Source organism: Pleurodeles waltl, chromosome 7 (genome assembly GCF_031143425.1).
Source record: "Pleurodeles waltl isolate 20211129_DDA chromosome 7, aPleWal1.hap1.20221129, whole genome shotgun sequence".
NCBI lineage: Eukaryota > Metazoa > Chordata > Amphibia > Caudata > Salamandridae > Pleurodeles > Pleurodeles waltl.
Window position 1 is genome coordinate 1,415,230,075 of NC_090446.1, and position 18,985 is coordinate 1,415,249,059.

Genomic DNA, 18,985 nt, shown 5'->3' on the forward strand with positions numbered 1-18,985 from the left:
AGCTGCTGATCTGAAAGGAGCAGGAAGGTCATATTTAGTATGGCCAGAATGGTAATACAAAATCCTGCTGACTGGTGAAGTCGGATTTAATATTACTATTCTAGAAATGCCACTTTTAGAAAGTGAGCATTTCTTTGCACTAAAATCTTGTTGTGCCCTTCAATCCACGTCTGGCTAGGTTTAGTTGACAGCTCCTTGTGCATTCACTCAGACACACCCCAAACACAGGCTACTCAGCCTCGCTTGCATACATCTGCATTTTGAATGGGTCTTCCTGGGCTGGGAGGGTGGAGGGCCTGCCCTCACACAAAGGACTGCCACACCCCCTACTGGGACTCTGGCAGACAGGATTGAGCTGAAAGGGAACTTGGTGCATTTCTTAGAGACTCTTTGAAGTCACCCCCACTTCAAAGGCACAACTTAGTATAAAACAGGGCCTCTGCCCTACCTCATCAGACACTTGCTGGAGAAGAAACCTGAACCAGAAACTACATCCTGCCAAGAAGAACTGCCTGGCTGCTCAAAGGACTCACCTGTCTGCTTTTCTACAAAGGACTGCTGCCTTGCTGTTGGCCTGCTGCCTTGCTGAACTCTTGCCTGGCTGTAAAAGTGCTCTCCAAGGGCTTGGATAGAGCTTGCCTCCTGTTCCCTGAAGTCTCAGGACCAAAAAGACTTCACTCTTCCTCTTGGACGCTCCGTGCGCCGAACTTTTCGACGCACAGCTTGTTCCGCGGCAAGAAAAACGCCGCACACCGACGCTGATCAACGCAACGCCTTCGGGACGACCGAAACTTTGACGCACGGCCTCGCAAGGACAACGCCGCCCGACTTCCCGGGAGAAATCGACGCAACGCCTGCCGTGAGATCAAAACTTTGACGCACGGCCTCGCAAGGACAACGCCGCCCGACTCCGCAGGAGAAATCGACGCGACGCCTGCCGTGAGATCAAAACTTTGACGCACGGCCTCGCAAGGACAACGCCGCCCGACTCCGCAGGAGAAATCGACGCGACGCCTGCCGTGAGATCAAAACTTTGACGCACGGCCTCGCAAGGACAACGCCGCCCGACTCCGCAGGAGAAATCGACGCGACGCCTGCCGTGAGATCGAAACTTCGACGCGCAGCCCCGCAGAACGACAATCAGCCGGAAAACAAGCAGGAAAATCCACGCACAGACCCGGGACATCTGGTAATCCCCGCGACCCACAGAAAGAGACTGTCCGCGCGCCAGAAACGACGCCCGAAGTCCCCGCGTGGAAAATAACGACGCAAGTCTGTGTGTGCTGGGGAGAAATCGACGCACACACCCTTTTTCCACGCACCTCTTCCTTTGTGGCCCTCTGAGGAGATTTTCCACCAGAAACCAGGTACTTTGTGTTTGAAAGAGACTCTGTTTACTTTCTAAAGACTTAAGACACTTTATATCACTTTTCAGTGATATCTTTACAAATTCATATTGCAACTTTGATCGTTTTGACCTAAAGATACCCAGATAAATATTATATATTTTTCTAAATACTGTGTGGTGTATTTTTGTGGTGTTATGCTATGGTGTTGTATGATTTATTGCACAAATGCTTTACACATTGCCTTCTAAGTTAAGCCTGACTGCTCGTGCCAAGCTACCGGAGGGTGAGCACAGGCTGATTTTGGATTGTGTGTGACTTACCCTGACTAGAGTGAGGGTTCTTGCTTGGACAGAGGGCAACCTAACTGCCAACCAAAAACCCCATTTCTAACAAGGAGGCACTGTTACCCTGCAAAAACGTTCAGCACTCATTACTTGCTCTCCACCACTGAAGAGCTCATGGAGAAAGAAGCTTGTAATTGGGGCTAAGAAAATGAAATATTGGGAGACAATAAAAGTTTTCATCCTTTGCTTAACTGAGAGGACTGTAAGTTTGCAAAGATTGACTACACTGACCAGAATCAATTAGGAGGGACACGGAGTCGAGTTGAAACTCTCAGTGGAAGGCTATTGGTGAGAGCCAGACCGGCTTTGCACGCCATCAAATGAAGGTTGAGGCCTACACTGTGGTTGCATCCTATAGGTCAGAAGTGACTGTGGCACATGAGCATACCAGTTCCAAAATAAATCACTCCAGATTTTCAGAATAGAACACTTTTGGAGAAGGGTATGTAAGCAGGTTTATTAAATGCTAATGCTTCATCGACAAAATATGTGCACAAAAAATAATTTGCGGTTTTATAAAGCATAGACATAGAGTGCAAGAAATACGTTGCCCACTTGCACATAAATTATAGAATGGACCTCAGATAGTTCACTTTTCATTTCATGCAGCCAGGCTGCAAAGCCAGCTCTTAATGAAAGACATGGTTTCAAACTTTAACACTGGACAGAAAAAAGCTATTAAAAACCAATATTACAATATGTAGGTAATCCAGTATGCGAAAATCAATAGAATGATCTGATTTTGATTACTAATTACGCTCAGCCATGTTTTCGTTTATTTATAGGCATTTAAGATCAACTGCACTGGTTTAGCAGTGGTTATCCACATTCCTGGCAGCTTGCTGAAGATTCACACCTCAATCGCCCCTATTAACGAGAAAGCCATCGGTTGCTAGTACACGGGGCCTTACACTGTGTGCCTAAGGAAAAGAAGATAAAATGAGCTCCAGTGATTCCATGAAAACATCCATGGGAGTAACCTTTCTAGTAAATTAATATTCTGAGCTGGGGGACTCTACACCCCAGAAACCCACTGAGGGCTAGTGCAGCTTTCGGCTTGTGCGAACATTTGTTTTCAATTTATTGTGAGAGAAACTGGGCTGACCTCAGATGGAGTGTGAGGGAAGGAAAGTAATTAGAAGTTACACATATTCTGTCATTTCACCTTTCAACGCAATGACCCTAGTTTAGGTTTTAGTCTGAAAGAACTGGATTACACTGCTGCACAAGACGGTAGAAGGATGCCTGGGTTTTTTTATTCGATCAGATGGTCATCACTAATCCCTCGTAGTTCATTCCCAGCAAACAACTGTCTGGAAGACACAAAGGGGAAACCTTTTTGGTAGCAGTTTAATAATTCCTGACTAGTTTAGCCTTAGAAGTGATCTCTTTCTAACTCTCTCTTCACTTTCTAGGTAAGTAAGCTGCTGCATAGGCTTGTGGCTAGTGCTTAATTTGTAAAAAAAAAATGTTCCGGTGCCCAAAGCCCTGCCAAATCCCTGCTGCATTTAAATGTGCGAGTACAGACTACAGAGGCAGCGAAATCCTGAAGCCACCTCGGGCCTCTTCAATCCATTCAAAGATCCTCCTGCCCCTTCAGCTCACTCTTGCAGCGTTCTGCTTTCTCCCATTGTGATGCTTCTTCGTATTTCTCTTCCTCTGCCTTTCCCATATGTGTTATTTGATCGCAGCAAATACTTGAGGCAGAAGAATAAGCCCTTGCCCTCAAAAATAAGTGCTGGTGCTCAGCACCGGAAACTATAAGCACAAATTAAGCACTGCTTGTGGCACAAGCTGTTTTCTGACCTCCAAGGACCAAGAGATTCAAGTCCTGCCAGTGAAGTCTACTAGTACTAATAGAACCAATCTCCTGTGATTGTAGAGTGACAGCTGTGAGCTAGATACAAATGGTTATATTTCCTATTTTCTCTTGTGATATCTCTCCAATATGTGTGGGGAAGGCAGAATGTTTTGTGGACAAAATGAGCTGCTGCTTCTTAGAAATCCCAGGAACCTGTTGGACATTTCCTTTGAAACTGAACTGAATTTGTGTGGCACTCTTCTCCACCTAGAACCTGTGTTCTAGCTATTGAGAAACCAGGCCTGAACATTTAGAGACTTGGTGAGTCAATAAACTGACGTTTCCTAACATTTCCAAAGGTTGCAAGTTACAAGAAGTTAAAATCAGTGAAAGGCGACAGTCCTACTTAGATGTGACCATGATGACTTCATATAAGCAATTATTTTCCACTGGAAAATGTTAAGCCTGCAGTGCTCAATAAACATATGGTACCTCATGGAGTCCTTTACAGCTACAATTTCCAGACTTGACTCGCTGAAAATGTCTGACCTCCCAAAAAGGCTGGCAAATCTGAAAAAGCTTTTTGTTGAGACACAGCATATAATTTTACTTAGCTTCACTTTTTCAGGAGTCAGACAAATAGGTCCTCATTTAAAACACCCTTTCCCATTGATTAAAATGAAGCCCTTTTTGTTCCTGGCAAATGTCAATAGATGCTGATGATGGTTATCACTATTTTTATTTGGAATTTTATAAAGGGCCTATGCATCTAAAGGCGTTTTGGTGCTATGTTAGTACTAGATAAGATTACTGTTGTATCATGAAAACTATTGCTAAAGACACCTACACCGGACCCTAAAGGCCTGGTCAACTACCTGATCACAACTTATATTCCTATTTGTAGCACAACTACCAGTGTGGCTTCAGATCATGCTGCAACATAGAAACCGTTACATTACACATCACAGATGATGTTCTCTTGACAACATATGATGAGCCCTGCCTCTTGATATTGCTCAACATCTCTGCTGGCTTCTACACAATCAATGATTCCACCTTCATACACACCTTGAAGTTTTGAGTGGGATTCCCCAGTGTAAGGAATTGGTTTATCACATTGGGTTGGGCTACTGCCCACTTCAAGGATTTATCACAACCATTGTCAGGGTGAACTTTTAAAGTCATTAAAGCTGAGCTCAACCCCCTGGTAGCTGTGGTACAGAGCAGACAGACCTTAGTTAAAACAATGTATTAAAGATTTTTGCAGTACTAAATCAGTAACAAAGTAAAAATATTAAAAATAATACCAAACTGAATTAGAAGAATAGAGTAAAAAATAATAAACAAAATGACACCACAATGACAACAATCCAACAAGGGATACTGAAGATATCATTTGTTAAATGTTTTAAATAGTTAAAGCTCCAAAAAGCACAAAACGCCAATGATAATCAATGTTCCTGGTAGACCGGAACCTAGGAGTGATTTGAGGCTGACTGTGGTGGCAAGCACTTGGAAACATTAATGTTAGAAATGGGGTCTATAGTTGGCAGAGGTATACACCCTTGTCCAAGTAGGGACCACAATCCTAGTCAGAGTAAGTCACACACACTCCAAATTATCCTGTACCCACTCTCTGGTAGCTTGGCACTGAGCAGTCAGGCTTAATTTAGAAGGCAATGTGTAAAGTATTTGTGCAATAAATCATGCAATAACACAGTAAAAACACCACAAAAATACACTACACAGTGTTAGAAAAATATAACCTATTTATCTGAGTGAATTAAGGTCAATACGATCAAGATTTGATATCACTTTTGTAATGCTAAGAAGAGTCTTAAGTCTTTAAAAAGCACAAGTGTCTCTTGCAAGAACAAAGTACCTGGTATGAGTTAAAATTACACGCACAGAGACCTCATAGGAGGGTATGCGAGGAAAACAAAGGGTGTGCGTCAGATTTCCGGGCGCACACAGATGATGCGTTGATAATTTTCCACACGCTATGGACTTTGCATCAAATTCCGGAGTGAAGGCTTGAATCCTCTTTGCAATGCAGGGTCTTTTGACGCTTAGGGACAATGCGTGGAAATACTGGGCATTACTGGGCATGCAGGATGAAGTCATAGATGCTGCGTCAATCAGGTGGGCGATGCGTCAGAGTTTCTGTTGCACAGCAGGCACTGCACCAATTCCTCCAACAGAAAGTCAGGCAGCGTCGTTCCAGCTCAGCGATATGCCAACTTGGGGGTCTGTGTGTCAAAGTTCCAGCCGCAACACTAGCGGTGCATTGATCTCTACTCTGGGAGCGGGGCTGCATCGTTCCAGTTCAGCCATGCAGTAATTCTTTCATTGCAAAGCAGTCTGTGCATCGATTCCAGCAGGCTGTGCATCGATTTTCGCCGCACAAGGAGTTCCTTGGCAGAGATGAAGTCTTTTTGGCCCTGAGACTTCAGGAAACAGGAGGCAAGCTCAATCCAAGCCCTTGGAGAGCACTTCTCAGCAGAGCCAGAGGCCAGTAAGGCTGCAGGGCAACAGCAAGGCAGCAGTCCTTCACAGCAAAGCAGTCCATGTGAGTCCTTTAGGCAGCCAGACAGCTCCTCTTGGCAGGTGGCAGGGTCTGGTTCAGAGTATCTGTCCCAGGAAGTGTCTATGTTGGTAGTTTCAGGGACCCAGTTTATATACCCAAAAGTGCCCTTCAAGTGGGGGAGAGTTCAAAAAGTGGTTTTGAAGTACACAAGGTACCCTTTCAGTACAACCCTGTCTGCCAGGGTCGCAGTAGGGGGTTTGGCAGTCCATTGTGTGAGGGCAGACCACTGTCCTTTGAAATGTAAGTGTCAAGCCCTCTACCCCTCCAGCCCGGGACGACCCATTCAGTATGCAGATGTGTGCAGGTGTGACTAAGCATCATGTGTTTGTGGTTATCTAGGTGAAATGCACAATAGAACTGTCAACCAGCCCAACTCAGATGTGGATGGGAGGCAGGCCGTAAGGCACGGAAAGATTTTAAGAGCAGAGAAATGCTCACTTTCTAAAAGTAGCATTTCTAAAATAGTAATATAAAATCCAACGTCACCAGTCAGCAGGACTTTGCATTACCATTCTGGTCATGTTAAATATGACCTGTCTACCCCTTACTGATCAGAACTTACCACTCAAACAGTATTTATGGGCAGCCCTAATGTTAGCGTATGAAAGGAGCAGGCTTCACAGTAGTGGAAAATGAATGTAGGAGTTTTCCACTACCAGGACATATAAAACACACAGGTATATATCCGGCCTTTTACCTACATAGCACCCTGACCAGTGGGTTATCTATGGCTTACCTTAGGGGTGACTTATATGTAGAAAAAGAGGAGTTTCAGGCTTGGCAACTACTTTTAAATGCCAAGTCGAAGTGGCAGTGAAACTGCACACACAGGCCTTGCAATGGCAGGCCTGAGACATGGGTAAGGGGCTACAATCAGTGCAGGTTCTGGGCACATGCAGTGCACTTTACTAGGGACTTACAAGTAAATTAAATAAGTCCTAAAACCAGCAAAAACAGTGCCAAAAAGTGGAGGGAGGCAGGCAGCCCAGGCAAAAAGTTGTGAGTGACCACCCTAAGGCTGTCAGGTCTAACAATTAGGGTCTTCCTGGCCTATAGTATACCTTTTTGACTTAAGGCCTGATTTAGGGTTTGGTTGATGGGTAACTCCGTCGCAACTGTGACGGATATTCCAACCACCATATTGCAAGTGCCATTATACATAATGCACTTGTAACAGAGCAGGGCATGAGATACCCATCACATTTGTGACCTGTCCTGACAAATTCTAAATCAGGCCCTTAGTGTTTTAAGTCCCTACCCACTACAGGAGTACACTTCTAAAGTGCCCAGGACCTCAGGAGAGATAGAGACTCAGAGGATGTCACCTAGAGGCCACAAGCAAAGACCTGTACAGGTCCATTTGACACTACTTAGATAAATGCTTCCAGGAAAAGGTCACTTGTTGCTTGTTGTATCTCTGTAGTTTGAACAGGTGGCCAGCCATATTACCTTTGAAGTCCACTTCTTTGTGCTTGGTACAGAAGAAAGCTGGTCCAGTTCTCCAGGACTCCTCTCAGGTGATAAACAACAGGTCCAGTCTTCTGATCTTCTATAGGTCCTCGAAGTGTTTTGGAATTGGTGTGCCAGGAGGAGTCACATTTATGCTTGGCAATAGCTAGTGGGTGGATATGACTCCTGGGGAGTAACTAGACAGTAGAGCTACAAGAATTGTCATGGCATCCTGTTCCCTCCTATTTCAAGTGTGCCACAAGGGTTATATGTAAACCTAACTGAACCTCAAGCAGGATCTGACACTGTAGTGTCATAAAAGATGCCCATAGCACCTACCTTCCACATTTGTTCAGAGGAGTCATCTCTGCCCATTCACTTCAGAAAATTGTTTGCTCCTGGGAGTCGTTTCAAACCTATTGAAGGCTAATTACTGGTGGGGAGCTGACAGCCTTGTTGCAGTTCAGGGAACTAAAGGTTAACATTCCAAAAGTTACCTTTTGCTAATATTCATCAAACATCTGACTTCACCATGGAATTGGATTTTTAATAATTATCAAAAATATGTGTTTGATTATTTATCGCAATGGTCCCTTTCCTGAGATACAGTATTATATTTTTAATCTGTACTAAGGTTTTCTACATAGGACAGCTAAGTCTGCCACAGTAAAAATAGCCATCCACTGTAAGGGCCTGCTAACTTTACATTTCTACGTATCCTACCTTTAAATACCATGCACCCTCTCTTGTGGGCTATTTAGGCCCACATAGAATGACATTACTAATTAAAAGGAAGGTTTTTACCTGTCAGAAGAAGCTTGCTTTGACAGGTTCCAGTGCTGGTTTTCACTGTTAAAGACAGGCTGCAGTGGCAGGCCTAAAGTCACTTAGTGGATGGCACACTAGGTTCTGCAATCTACTAGAGGCATTTAATTTCCAGGCCCTGGGTACACCTTGTGACATGGACTAGGGACTTAGAGGTAAGTTAAATATACCAATTCGTATTATGGCAATTCTATCATTTTAAAAGGGAGAGCACATGCACTATATTACTGGATAACTGGGGTAATGTGCATCTAAGAGATTTATTTGCGTAATTTTTATCAACATTTTTAGTGCCTAATAAGTGCAGACGCTAAAGGGAGGCTTCCATTGTTTTCAATGGGCCTCTGGGTGCTTTGCAGGATTAGCGTAAAACCTTTTGACGTCAATCCTGCAAAGCACTGGACTGGCATAAAAAATTATGATGCTAGTACCCCTGACTACTGCCATGGTGCGCCATATTTTAAATACGGCGCACACATGGTGTGGTTAGGAGGGGCGCAAGAAAAGTGGCGCTAACCTAAGTGCAGTGCCACTCTACATAAATCTGCCCCACTGTCAAGCAAGAGTAGAAAACCCTGGGTGACCAGGCAGAACAGGCAAAATAGTCAGATTTTCTGCAACCAGACATGCCTTTAATCAATTCTCCACTTACATTTCCAACTGACATTTCATCTTCATCCTTTACATGGAAAACCTTGGTGCTCTACTCAGAGAGAACACCGTCAGAATTCAACAGTATGCCTGTGATACACAACTCTACTTGAAAGTGCTCACTATTTCAGACAACCCATGCCTCAAACACTGCTTGCACATCATACAGACCTAGGTGTCCAGTGACTACATGAGATAAAACTCAACCAACACATAATTCTTCTTATTTGCCAACAGCATCAAACAAGAAATCATACAAACCTGGCTCAGTGACATGAACCTTGTCTGGTATAAACCTCAGCTTTCACTGGATGCCAAGTAAAATGGATGCACCCAGTATACCAACCTGAATTTCTTGGAACACATTGCCAAAAAAACAAAGATGGCCTTGAACCAGCACTCTCTTCTAAAGAAAATGAAACTGTTTCTTCTAGAAAGCAACTTTAGAACAAGCACTTGTACTCTCACATCCACATCACATCTATCACCACCAGCACCCTTGCATATCTTGCAGACAAGCTCACCATCTCTAGTTGTTTGGGGCATATCCGCAGCCAGGACACCATGACAATGATGTGTCTGAAAGACTTTTTTCATCCATACATCTAGGATCTGGAGCAACATACTTAAATCCATTAGGATGACCCCAAAACACTCCAATTTAGGAAAAAAGTGAAGACTCACCTCTAAAAGAATAATACATAATAATTGATTAACTGTCTACAAGCCAGGTATATTGTCTACCACGTGTTGACTTTATGCACGACTTTGACACTGTACAGTGTCCGCTGGATTTTGGCTAGGTTTGGCTACAGAACAACCTAACACATTCATACATATATAAACATAACTCTTTATTTACAGTAGAGCCAGTTTAGACATTTTAGGGACAGGGAGATATGTTTTAGTCTAGGAGGACCCTGATGATGCCATGTTCTCGATACATTGAGGTATTGAAATTGCACTAGATGGGGGATCAAGATACAGGGGGTTATTCCAATTTTGGAGGAGGTGGTAATCCGTCCCAAATGTGACGGATTTACCACCAGCCGTATTACGAGTTCCATAGGATATAATGGACTCGTAATACGGCTGGTGGTATATCCGTCACTTTACCGTCACTTTTGGGACGGATTACCACTTCCTCCAAAGTTGGAATAACCCCCACAGTGTGTTACAGTATTAACTTCACACTTAGATAATAGTGTTCATAATCTTTATGGAGAAAAAGCAAACAGATGGCTAATATCTAGCCTGACACTGAGATTCTTCAACCAAGAGACTAGATCCTGGCACACTCCCAGTTCCAGAAGCCAGTAAGAATAGCTCCAGAGAGATGTTCACAAAAGTGGAGATTATGTCTCATACTCATCCCTGTAAAGCTTCTGTTGATTATGGCTTTTTCAATTCTCGATTTGTTGAAGGCAGATGAACAGACTCCAACACAGGCATTCAGGTCACTCGAGGATTAGTTCTGTGTAGCTGGCATATAAAAAAAACATTTAGCTGAATGACTGGATGAATGATGGTAGTTAGAGGAAGTATAGATTAGATAACAAAGGAGACAATATGGAGCCTTGAGGTATTCCATAGTTCAATCTTTGAATACTGGAGGCAAAGGAAGAGAGTAATATCTTCTGGGTTTAAGATGTGAGGTTTTTCTGGAACCATATCAACACGGCATCCTCAATACTGAGATGAACCACCAGACATGATAATAATGTCTGATGGCCTTTGGTGTCAAAAGCAGCAGATAGACATAATAACCCCAAAACTGCAGGGGTGCCATCATCAGAAATCAGCTGCAGTTTATCTAAGACTTATACAACCACTAGCTCTTTGTGGTAACCGACTTGACATAAATGCAGGATAGCATTAATCCTATATATTCGTGTAGCTAATTATAGACTACTCTAGCTGATAATTTGTAAAGGAATATAATCTGGGAGATAGGCCTATAGTTTACAAGAATTGCTGGGTCTAATGTGTGTTTTTAATATAGGAAGGACAGAAGGAGATGTGCATTCATTGCATACTTTCACAGAAGGAAGTGAGGTGCTGATCATCAATTGTGCCTATGTGATCCTTACAGTCAAACGTTTACTACAAGGTGAAAAGGAGTAGCCAGTGTATTAAAATATCTTCCACTTTGAACCAAAGCACTTATTGCACCAAGCAAGTAAAATAAGTTAGCACAGCACTCACCAGAAGAACTTGCTTGTCTGTTCCATCCAATCAGCTGCCTATTAATCCTTTCATCCTTCCATCCGCCTGCTATCTACCTATTCACCTTTACATTCTGTCATGCAATCTTTCATCCATCATTCAGTCTGTGACCATTTTGTCTGTCTACCCATCAGCCCATTCATATCCAAACATATCCATCCATCTTTAAACCTATCAATCAAACCTATCAAACCTATTCATTTATCCATCCTTCCATCCATTCTTTCACTCAGGCACCCTTTCTTTACTTTCTTTCATCCATCCATTGGTCCATCCATCCATGCCTTCAATCATCCATCCATCCTTTTGCTAATTCATCCAATCTTTCACACCATCTATCCATGCATCCACACTTTCACTGTATCCATCCATCCATTCATCCATCCACCCATTCTCTCAGCCATCCATCCTTTCATAATCCATATTTTGATTCATCTATCCACTTATGCATCCTTCCCTTCATGCTTTCGCTTATCCAGCTTTTCATTCACTCATCATCTATCCACCCTTTCACTCACCTGCCCATCCAGACCCCTTTCACTCATCCATCCATCAAGACACCCTTTCACTCATCCATCCACCCACCCTTTCATCCAAAAATCCATCTATCCTCCCTTTCACTCATCCATCCATTCTTTCACACATCAGCCAGTTTTTCACTCCGTCAATCCAGCCTTTCACTAAATCCATCCATTCATCCATCAATTTACCCTTCCACTCATCTATCCATCCTTTCACTCACAAATCTATCCATCCATTCACCCTTTCACTTACCCATCCATTCATCCCTCCACCCTACCCCCTTTCCCTCATCCATCCTACATCCACTGTTTCATTCATTCATCCATCTTTTTTCTCACTCACCCTCCCAACCTTTATGTTAATTGTGAGCCTATGTCTGTCGAGCTGGAGAGGAAGGGGTTCATCAAGACCCCCATCACGTGCTAATGGGGGGACTAGCGACACCCATGCTTTCATGAACAGGTCGACCACTCGTCTATGCTGCAGTGAAGGAAAAGACAAATTGCAAATTGACCGCCGAGGGACCGCCGTACGGAAGACCGCCAGTGGTGGCGGTTTTCAGCTCGGTCTATTATGACCGTTGGCGGCTCTCCGTCCTTTTTCGGACGGAGAGCCACCAACAGCCATTCTGGCGGGAGGCGGGGAAGTGGAGGTTGCTCCACCTCCACCGCCACGCCAACAGTACACCGCCCAGCGAATCACGTCCTGTGATTCACTGTGGCGGTGTTCTGTTGGTGGTGTGGTGTCGGCGGAGCTGCCCCCATGGCTCCCGTCCCCTCCCAGAGGATCGTCGGACCAGGTAAGTAGATCGTCCGTGAGGGGAGGGGGGTGGGGAGGGTGTTGGGTGTTGTGTGGGTGTATGGGGGTGTGTGTGTATATGAAGGGGAAGTGTGAGTGCGTGTATGCTTGCGGGGGTGTTGTGTGTATGGGAATGAGTGCGTGTATGTCTGTGGGTATGTCAGTATGGATGTGTGCGTGAATGTTTGAATGTGGGTGTGCGTGTCTGCCTGTGTGTGTGTATGTAGGCATGTATGTTGGCGTGTGTGTGTGAGTGTGTAGGTGGTGCCTGCATGCATGTCATGTGTGTGTGTGAGTTATGTGATGTTGGGGGTCTGGGTGGGGGGGGACCCTGCCACTTTTGGGGGGTGGCAGGGGTGGTGGGAGGTAGGGGAGGGAGTCGGTGGGGGGTGGGGGAGACCCCTATCAGTGCCAGGGAAGGAATTCCCTGGCACTGATAGTGCTTACCGCCATGGATTTCACGGCGGTTCAAACCACAGGAAATCCACGACGGTAAGCCGGATCAAAATACCGCCGGCAGTATAGTGACGGCCGCCGGGCTGGAGACCCAGGTCTCCAGCCCGGCGGGCGGAACGGAGAACCCGGCAGATGACCATGGCAGTAACCCCCATGGTCATAATTAAATGAGGGGAGACCGCCAGCCTGTTGGCGGTCTTACCGACGGTTCTCCGCCTTCCGCCAGGGTCGTAATGACCCCCAAAGTGGCGTAATCAAGACACCTTCAGTGCCAGGGGCCTCCACCCTGTGGGGGGGGTGTAAGCAATTTAAAGCCTAAGCATATGTACGAGTTGTGGAGACTCTGGACCGCTTTCAACAGTCTGCTGGTGGGCTCCATAAGTCTGCACTGTGCCACTGAGGAGACGTGCTCATTCTGGCTGTTCAAGGCGCAAACAAGTGAAGTGACCTTTTCGGAAAAGACATCTGCAAACCGATTACAGCTCTTCTTAAAATTTGATGCGGAACAAATTCTGTGAATGTAGGATGCTTATGTGGAATTATTCACAGCAGCTTTGTAACTCCGGTTCAGCTGATTGCCAGTTCAGTTTTTCTTCCTGTGTACGAATTATTTTGCCATTGGAGGTAGATGGTTTGCTTCTTTTTTTTAACAAATTACTTATACAATACAATCACTTGAAATAATGAACTGACCGACACAATCTTCCAGTTCGTAACACAAATCCGCTCTTTTTCTGTGTTAGGCATACTTTTACTTTCCATTTGTTATATAAAGGGAATAGCAATACAGTACCTTCTTCCCAAAGCAGTTAAAAGTGCCTTCCATTGAAACAGTTCAGTGAGTCAAAGTAAATTAGGTCAAGTGTAGGGCCCTTCTGGTGTGTAGAATACGATATCTCACCCTTGAGTTTTAGAAATAGTTCATATATAGTGAAAGGAAAGTAAGTTCTGGTTGATCAAAGTGCACATTAAGGTGTTCCATATTATTGCTACCATGTTATTTCAGCTTGGTTATTATTATTAGGCCTGTGCAAAATGTAAATTACGCCAGTGTTACACTTGTTACATGAAATCCCCCAAATTATGCCCTTACGCTACTTCGTGTGATTACATGCCATTCACAGTAAAAAAAAAAGTCCACAAAGGCAGCGTTTGCTTTGAAAATTTACAGCAAGTGCATGCTAACAAAAAAAACGTAGGCAACTGCTGTTCATAGTGCTTTCCTTCGCACTATTTATTTAGCCCAAAATGTGTTCTTGCGTCAAAAGTTGTTTCCAGGACTCACTTAATATGTATACTTTTTTAGCGCCGCGTTTGCGTCATTTTTTGACGCAAAAGCGGCGCAAACTTGCAAAATACAATTGGCCCGTATTTATACTCCGTTTGCGCCGAATTAGCGTCGTTTTTTTCAACGCAAATTCGGCGCAAAACTAACGCCATATTTATACTTTGGCGTTAGACGCGTCTAGCGCCAAAGTATGGGCAAATAGCGTCATTTTTTTGCGTGAACGCCTTCCTTGCGTTAATGAGATGCAAGGAAGGCGTTCCCGTCTAAAAAAATGACGGCGACGCAAATGCGTCGTATTTATACTCCCGGGCAAAAGTCACGCCCGGGAGGTGGCGGGTCAAAAAAACCCGCATTTGTGCCACTATTTAACGCCTGGGTCAAGGTAGGCGTTAAGGGGCCTGTGGGCTCAAAATGAGCCCACAGGTGCCTTCCCCTGCCCCCAGGGACCCCCCCTGCCACCCCTGCCCACCCCAGGAGGACACCCAAGGATGGAGGGACCCACCCCAGGGACATTCAGGTAAGTTCAGGTAAGTATAATTTTTAATATTTTTTAATTTTTTTTGGGTGGCATAGGGGGGCCTTATTTGTGCCCCCCTACATGCCACTATGCCCAATGACCATGCCCAGGGGACATAAGTCCCCTGGGCATGGCCATTAGGCAAGGGGGCATGACTCCTGTCTTTACTAAGACAGGAGTCATTTAAATGGCGTCTGGGCGTCGAAAATAATGGCGCAAATCGGGTTGAGGCGATTTTTTTGCCTCAACCTGACTTGCCCCATTTTAAGACGCCCTAACGCCATTTTCCCCCTACGCCGGCGCTGCCTGGTCTACGTGGTTTTTTTCCACGCACACCAGGCAGCGCCGGTCTGCTAGCGCCGGCTAACGCCATTCCATAAATACGGCGCCCGCATGGCGCTTCAGAATGGCGTTAGACGGCGCTACATTTTTTTACGCTAAACTGCGTTAGCGCAGTTTAGCGTCAAAAAGTATAAATATGGGCCAATTGTATTTTGTAAGTTTGCGCCCTCTTTGCGTCAAAAAGCGGCGCAAACGCGGCGCTAAAAAAGTATAAATATGGTAAAGGATTTGCATTTTGCATAATTAAGTGTACTTATGCTAAAATTTAGCAAAATTGTTCACAAGCAAATTAAGAATATTTCACACAACCCTCGTTACTAAATTTGTTGATAAATAATGTGCCATTCCATTTGCAGAAAAATTACGACAAACTAGTATAACTAGTGTACACATTCCACATGTGGTGGGTCAGGGCCAGACCATTGGCCAGGGCTTGTACGTCGAGCTCACAGTGCAAAGGCCAAGCACAACTGGTTGTTGGGCCAGGTGTAGGAAGTGGCTTTAGGCCAGCCAGGTACAACTCACTTTGCGCACGCATCTAGTTCAGTGTAAGGAAGCTGACTCGTAGCCGGCACCAGGACCAGTGTATAAATAGCCAAAGGCATGCTTTTTTATTATGAAATACAGCAGGGGCTGGGAATAAACCTGGCCAAAGCCAGTGTGTAACGATGTTGCGAGCCAACCCCATAGGCACATGTCCGAGGGCAGTGTGCAGCACTGATTAGGTGAATGAGGGATTGGGCACAGAGACACCCGAGAGCCAACCCCACAGCAAATGACTGTTTTTATCATTTCACGAAGTGCAATGAAGGTTATGTGTATTTCTGTATTGTTTGTGGTGTACTGTAAAACTTTTCTTTTTTCCAGTTTTAGATTCAAATAACAGAGAAAATGGAGGTCCCCCAAGCTTTTCTTCTGCTGACCCTAGGTATGTGTTGCTTTTTGACATGGATTTCTGTTGTATCCCACTCGTTATAGAGACCACCTTTGACTCATTCATTTACATGTTGATTGGAATTGTTCTTTAAGAGTTAAATTACCCTAGCACAAAGACATGGGTTTCCAGTATGTGAGGAGGTATTAGCAAGGATCCGGCTCAACTCTGAAAAGGGACTTGGGCTTAGTGGGAACATAGGTCAGTATCAATCCATTGCACCCTTGTGCCATTACACATTTTGGGCACACAAGAAGAAAATCTGTTTTAAAAGAATTGATTTGAAAAGCGGTATAAAAGCAGGATAACAAAAGCTTGGGATCAAGGGGTGGGTACTTTCTTAACCACCAGTATTCACAGTATCCAGAGCATCTTATACTGCAGCTGTCAAATGCTACTGGCATCCACTCCATAAATTAAGAGGTACTCTAGATGGCTCTCCATCTTTCTATAAAAAGATGAGGTCATAGCACACTTTGTCTATCGAAACACCATTAATTGACGTCCTAAAATCCCAGTATTCTTTCTTTTAGAAATACAGTCAATCCTTCAGGTACACGTTTGATATGGATCTCTTCTTAAGCCCTATGTATTGCTTCTTTTGCTATCCATTCAGACCTCCCCATTTTTAGGTCTAGCTTAGAAAGCGCTTGCATTATCGCTCAGCAACCTGTTGTAATAAACTTTGCGGGTTTCAAGTCCGCCCATTACGTTTCATTTCTCCATTTTCACGTCCTTTAAAAATCCTTGCTTCCAAGTGGTTAAATTATCTTCTTTGTCCCTCATATTCATCATGGAGCACTGCCACAGTACTTGTAGCTTCCACTTGTACCATTATGTGAAAGGGACTACTTCTTCCTTTGTCCAACAGCACTGTACAGAGCGCTTACGTTTTTCCATTGCTCCAATCTCCGACTTCCATTTATGCAAATTGGGCTGTAATTATTGAGGTAGCGAATATGATTTTGGAGGCTGCACAGCTTTTATTTCTCATCACATCACACGCTTCAAGGCTGCCATGCTTTGTGATGCAGCCATGCGCTTAACTTAGCTTTATCTATCTACTACACAGTGCCTGGTTTTCTTTTTTATTTTCATGGGAGAGCTGGACCTCGCTGTATGCGCATGCTCCGTGTTCTAAACTCTGCCTTTGCTCAATGCCACATAGCGTCATGAGAGGGCATGCTCAGGGCACAGGTTTCCTAAGAAGGAACCAGCAGGCATGCCTAGGCCTCTTTTGTATTTGTTATTCCTAGTAATGTGCCATGATACTTAAGGCAGCCTCATGGGTGCCCGTGTTTCCGAGCTCCCACGGCCCTGCAAACCTTTTTTTCCCCTATGTAAGGTGCCATGTGCCATGGTGGTGCTGGTGATAGAGCTGTACGCTGTTGAGGTGAGTGAGGCTCGTGATTACTTTCTTCAGGGTTCTTTTCATTTTAAAATCATTAAGAAATGCCTCCGAAATTCACCTGGTCACAGAGAGAAGGCAGGTTTAAACTCTTATAGTGGGAGGAATGTGGGTTTTTGTAATAATTTAACAGGTGCCTTTCCTCCGATTTTTATGCGCTGCAACAGGGAGTTGGCCTGAAGCGTTTGCTTCTATCTTAATTCAGTGGGGCAAGTAATGTGTGCCTTTTTCAGCAGCATGTGGTATGCTGTGAGCCTTGCTTCTTGTAGGGGATGGGCGCAAATTAAGAGATCCTCCTTAAGGAATGGCACCACCCAGTCTCTAAACACTATACAATATTGTTCAGTGCTTGTTCTTCATAGTGGTCACGTTGCACATATATATTTAATGCAGGTTAGAGGATTATTTAAGGCAGATCTGTTTGTAATTTTGTGGTATGGTGCAGGTTGTCTTCCTTCATCTGAAGGTTGTAGCAACAAAAAATGTTGCTCCCTATGTGCTGCATTTGAATTGCAACCTTGCGGAGAGAGCTACAAAAGGGAGATGTAATATTGTGTTGTGTTTATAACACCAATATAGCGCTTGCTAGTGTAAGGCACTGAAGTTTTTGCCTATACAGGTAGTAAGCTGTGTGCTGTGCAAGGGTGTTAGTTTTGGGATATCCACTGCATCAAGCGCCATATAAAACACCCAAAATACACAACAAGAGAGATACGTGGCTTGACATCACTGCTTCAAGCTCCTATCATCTTTATGGTACATGACTGCTTGAACAAGCATGTCTGCGAGGAAATGTATTGCGCACACCACAGAACGAAGACAGGATTCCAATATGGATGTCTTCAATGCCCTTGGTCTCTTGAGGAGAAGGGCACAAGGGGACCTAGGAGATAAAGGGTTAACAGATAGAAATTGATATTGATCCGTGTACCCACCCAAGCATCCATCCCTCCGACCGCAAACCCAATAAGAATATTTATTTTGGGGCGCTCTGTGTGAAAGACATCAGACTTGCACTGGACCAACTATACTCTAATTAAAATGTTTAAATAGCGCTTCATGTATTACTGTGGATTTCTAAGCACTTCAAATACAAACAGTTTGAATACCCCAAGGAAAAGATATGCAGTTTATCAGCCTATGAAGGGCTGAGGCACCCATTACAGATAAGGTAAAGCAAAGTTGAAGATCATGCACCTAAGAGAACAGTCCTACTAGCATTTCCTGACTTAAAATAGAGCCCTGTTCTCGGAATCCCCAGTGTGACAGCACACCACAGCATTGCTGACCCAGGCCTGAGTCCATTGATGTGGAGATGGATTAATAGTGACTGCACCCTACAGCGCTGCATGGCATGATTGCTCAGCAGAAGCATGCTTGCACTTCACAGCGCCCTGGGCTGTCTGGTGTAATTTCTGTCTGAAATCTACATAAGTAGAGCAGGGGCATAGCTGTCGCTAGGGATGCAGGGACACTGTTTCCGAGGTC

General features: G+C 44.5%; 1 protein-coding gene across 2 annotated transcripts in view; it reads left to right on the forward strand.

The window, feature by feature from the left end:
• LOC138246421 (alpha-tectorin-like) overlaps positions 1-18,985 on the forward strand; it is a 119,352-nt gene that overhangs the window by 16,253 nt on the left and 84,114 nt on the right. For both annotated transcript variants that reach the window (XM_069201029.1, XM_069201030.1), the window contains exon 2: positions 16,023-16,083. In XM_069201029.1, the coding sequence (XP_069057130.1) occupies positions 16,047-16,083 (37 nt within the window). In that variant the 5' untranslated portion in view covers positions 16,023-16,046. The remainder of the gene's footprint in view (positions 1-16,022; positions 16,084-18,985) is intronic.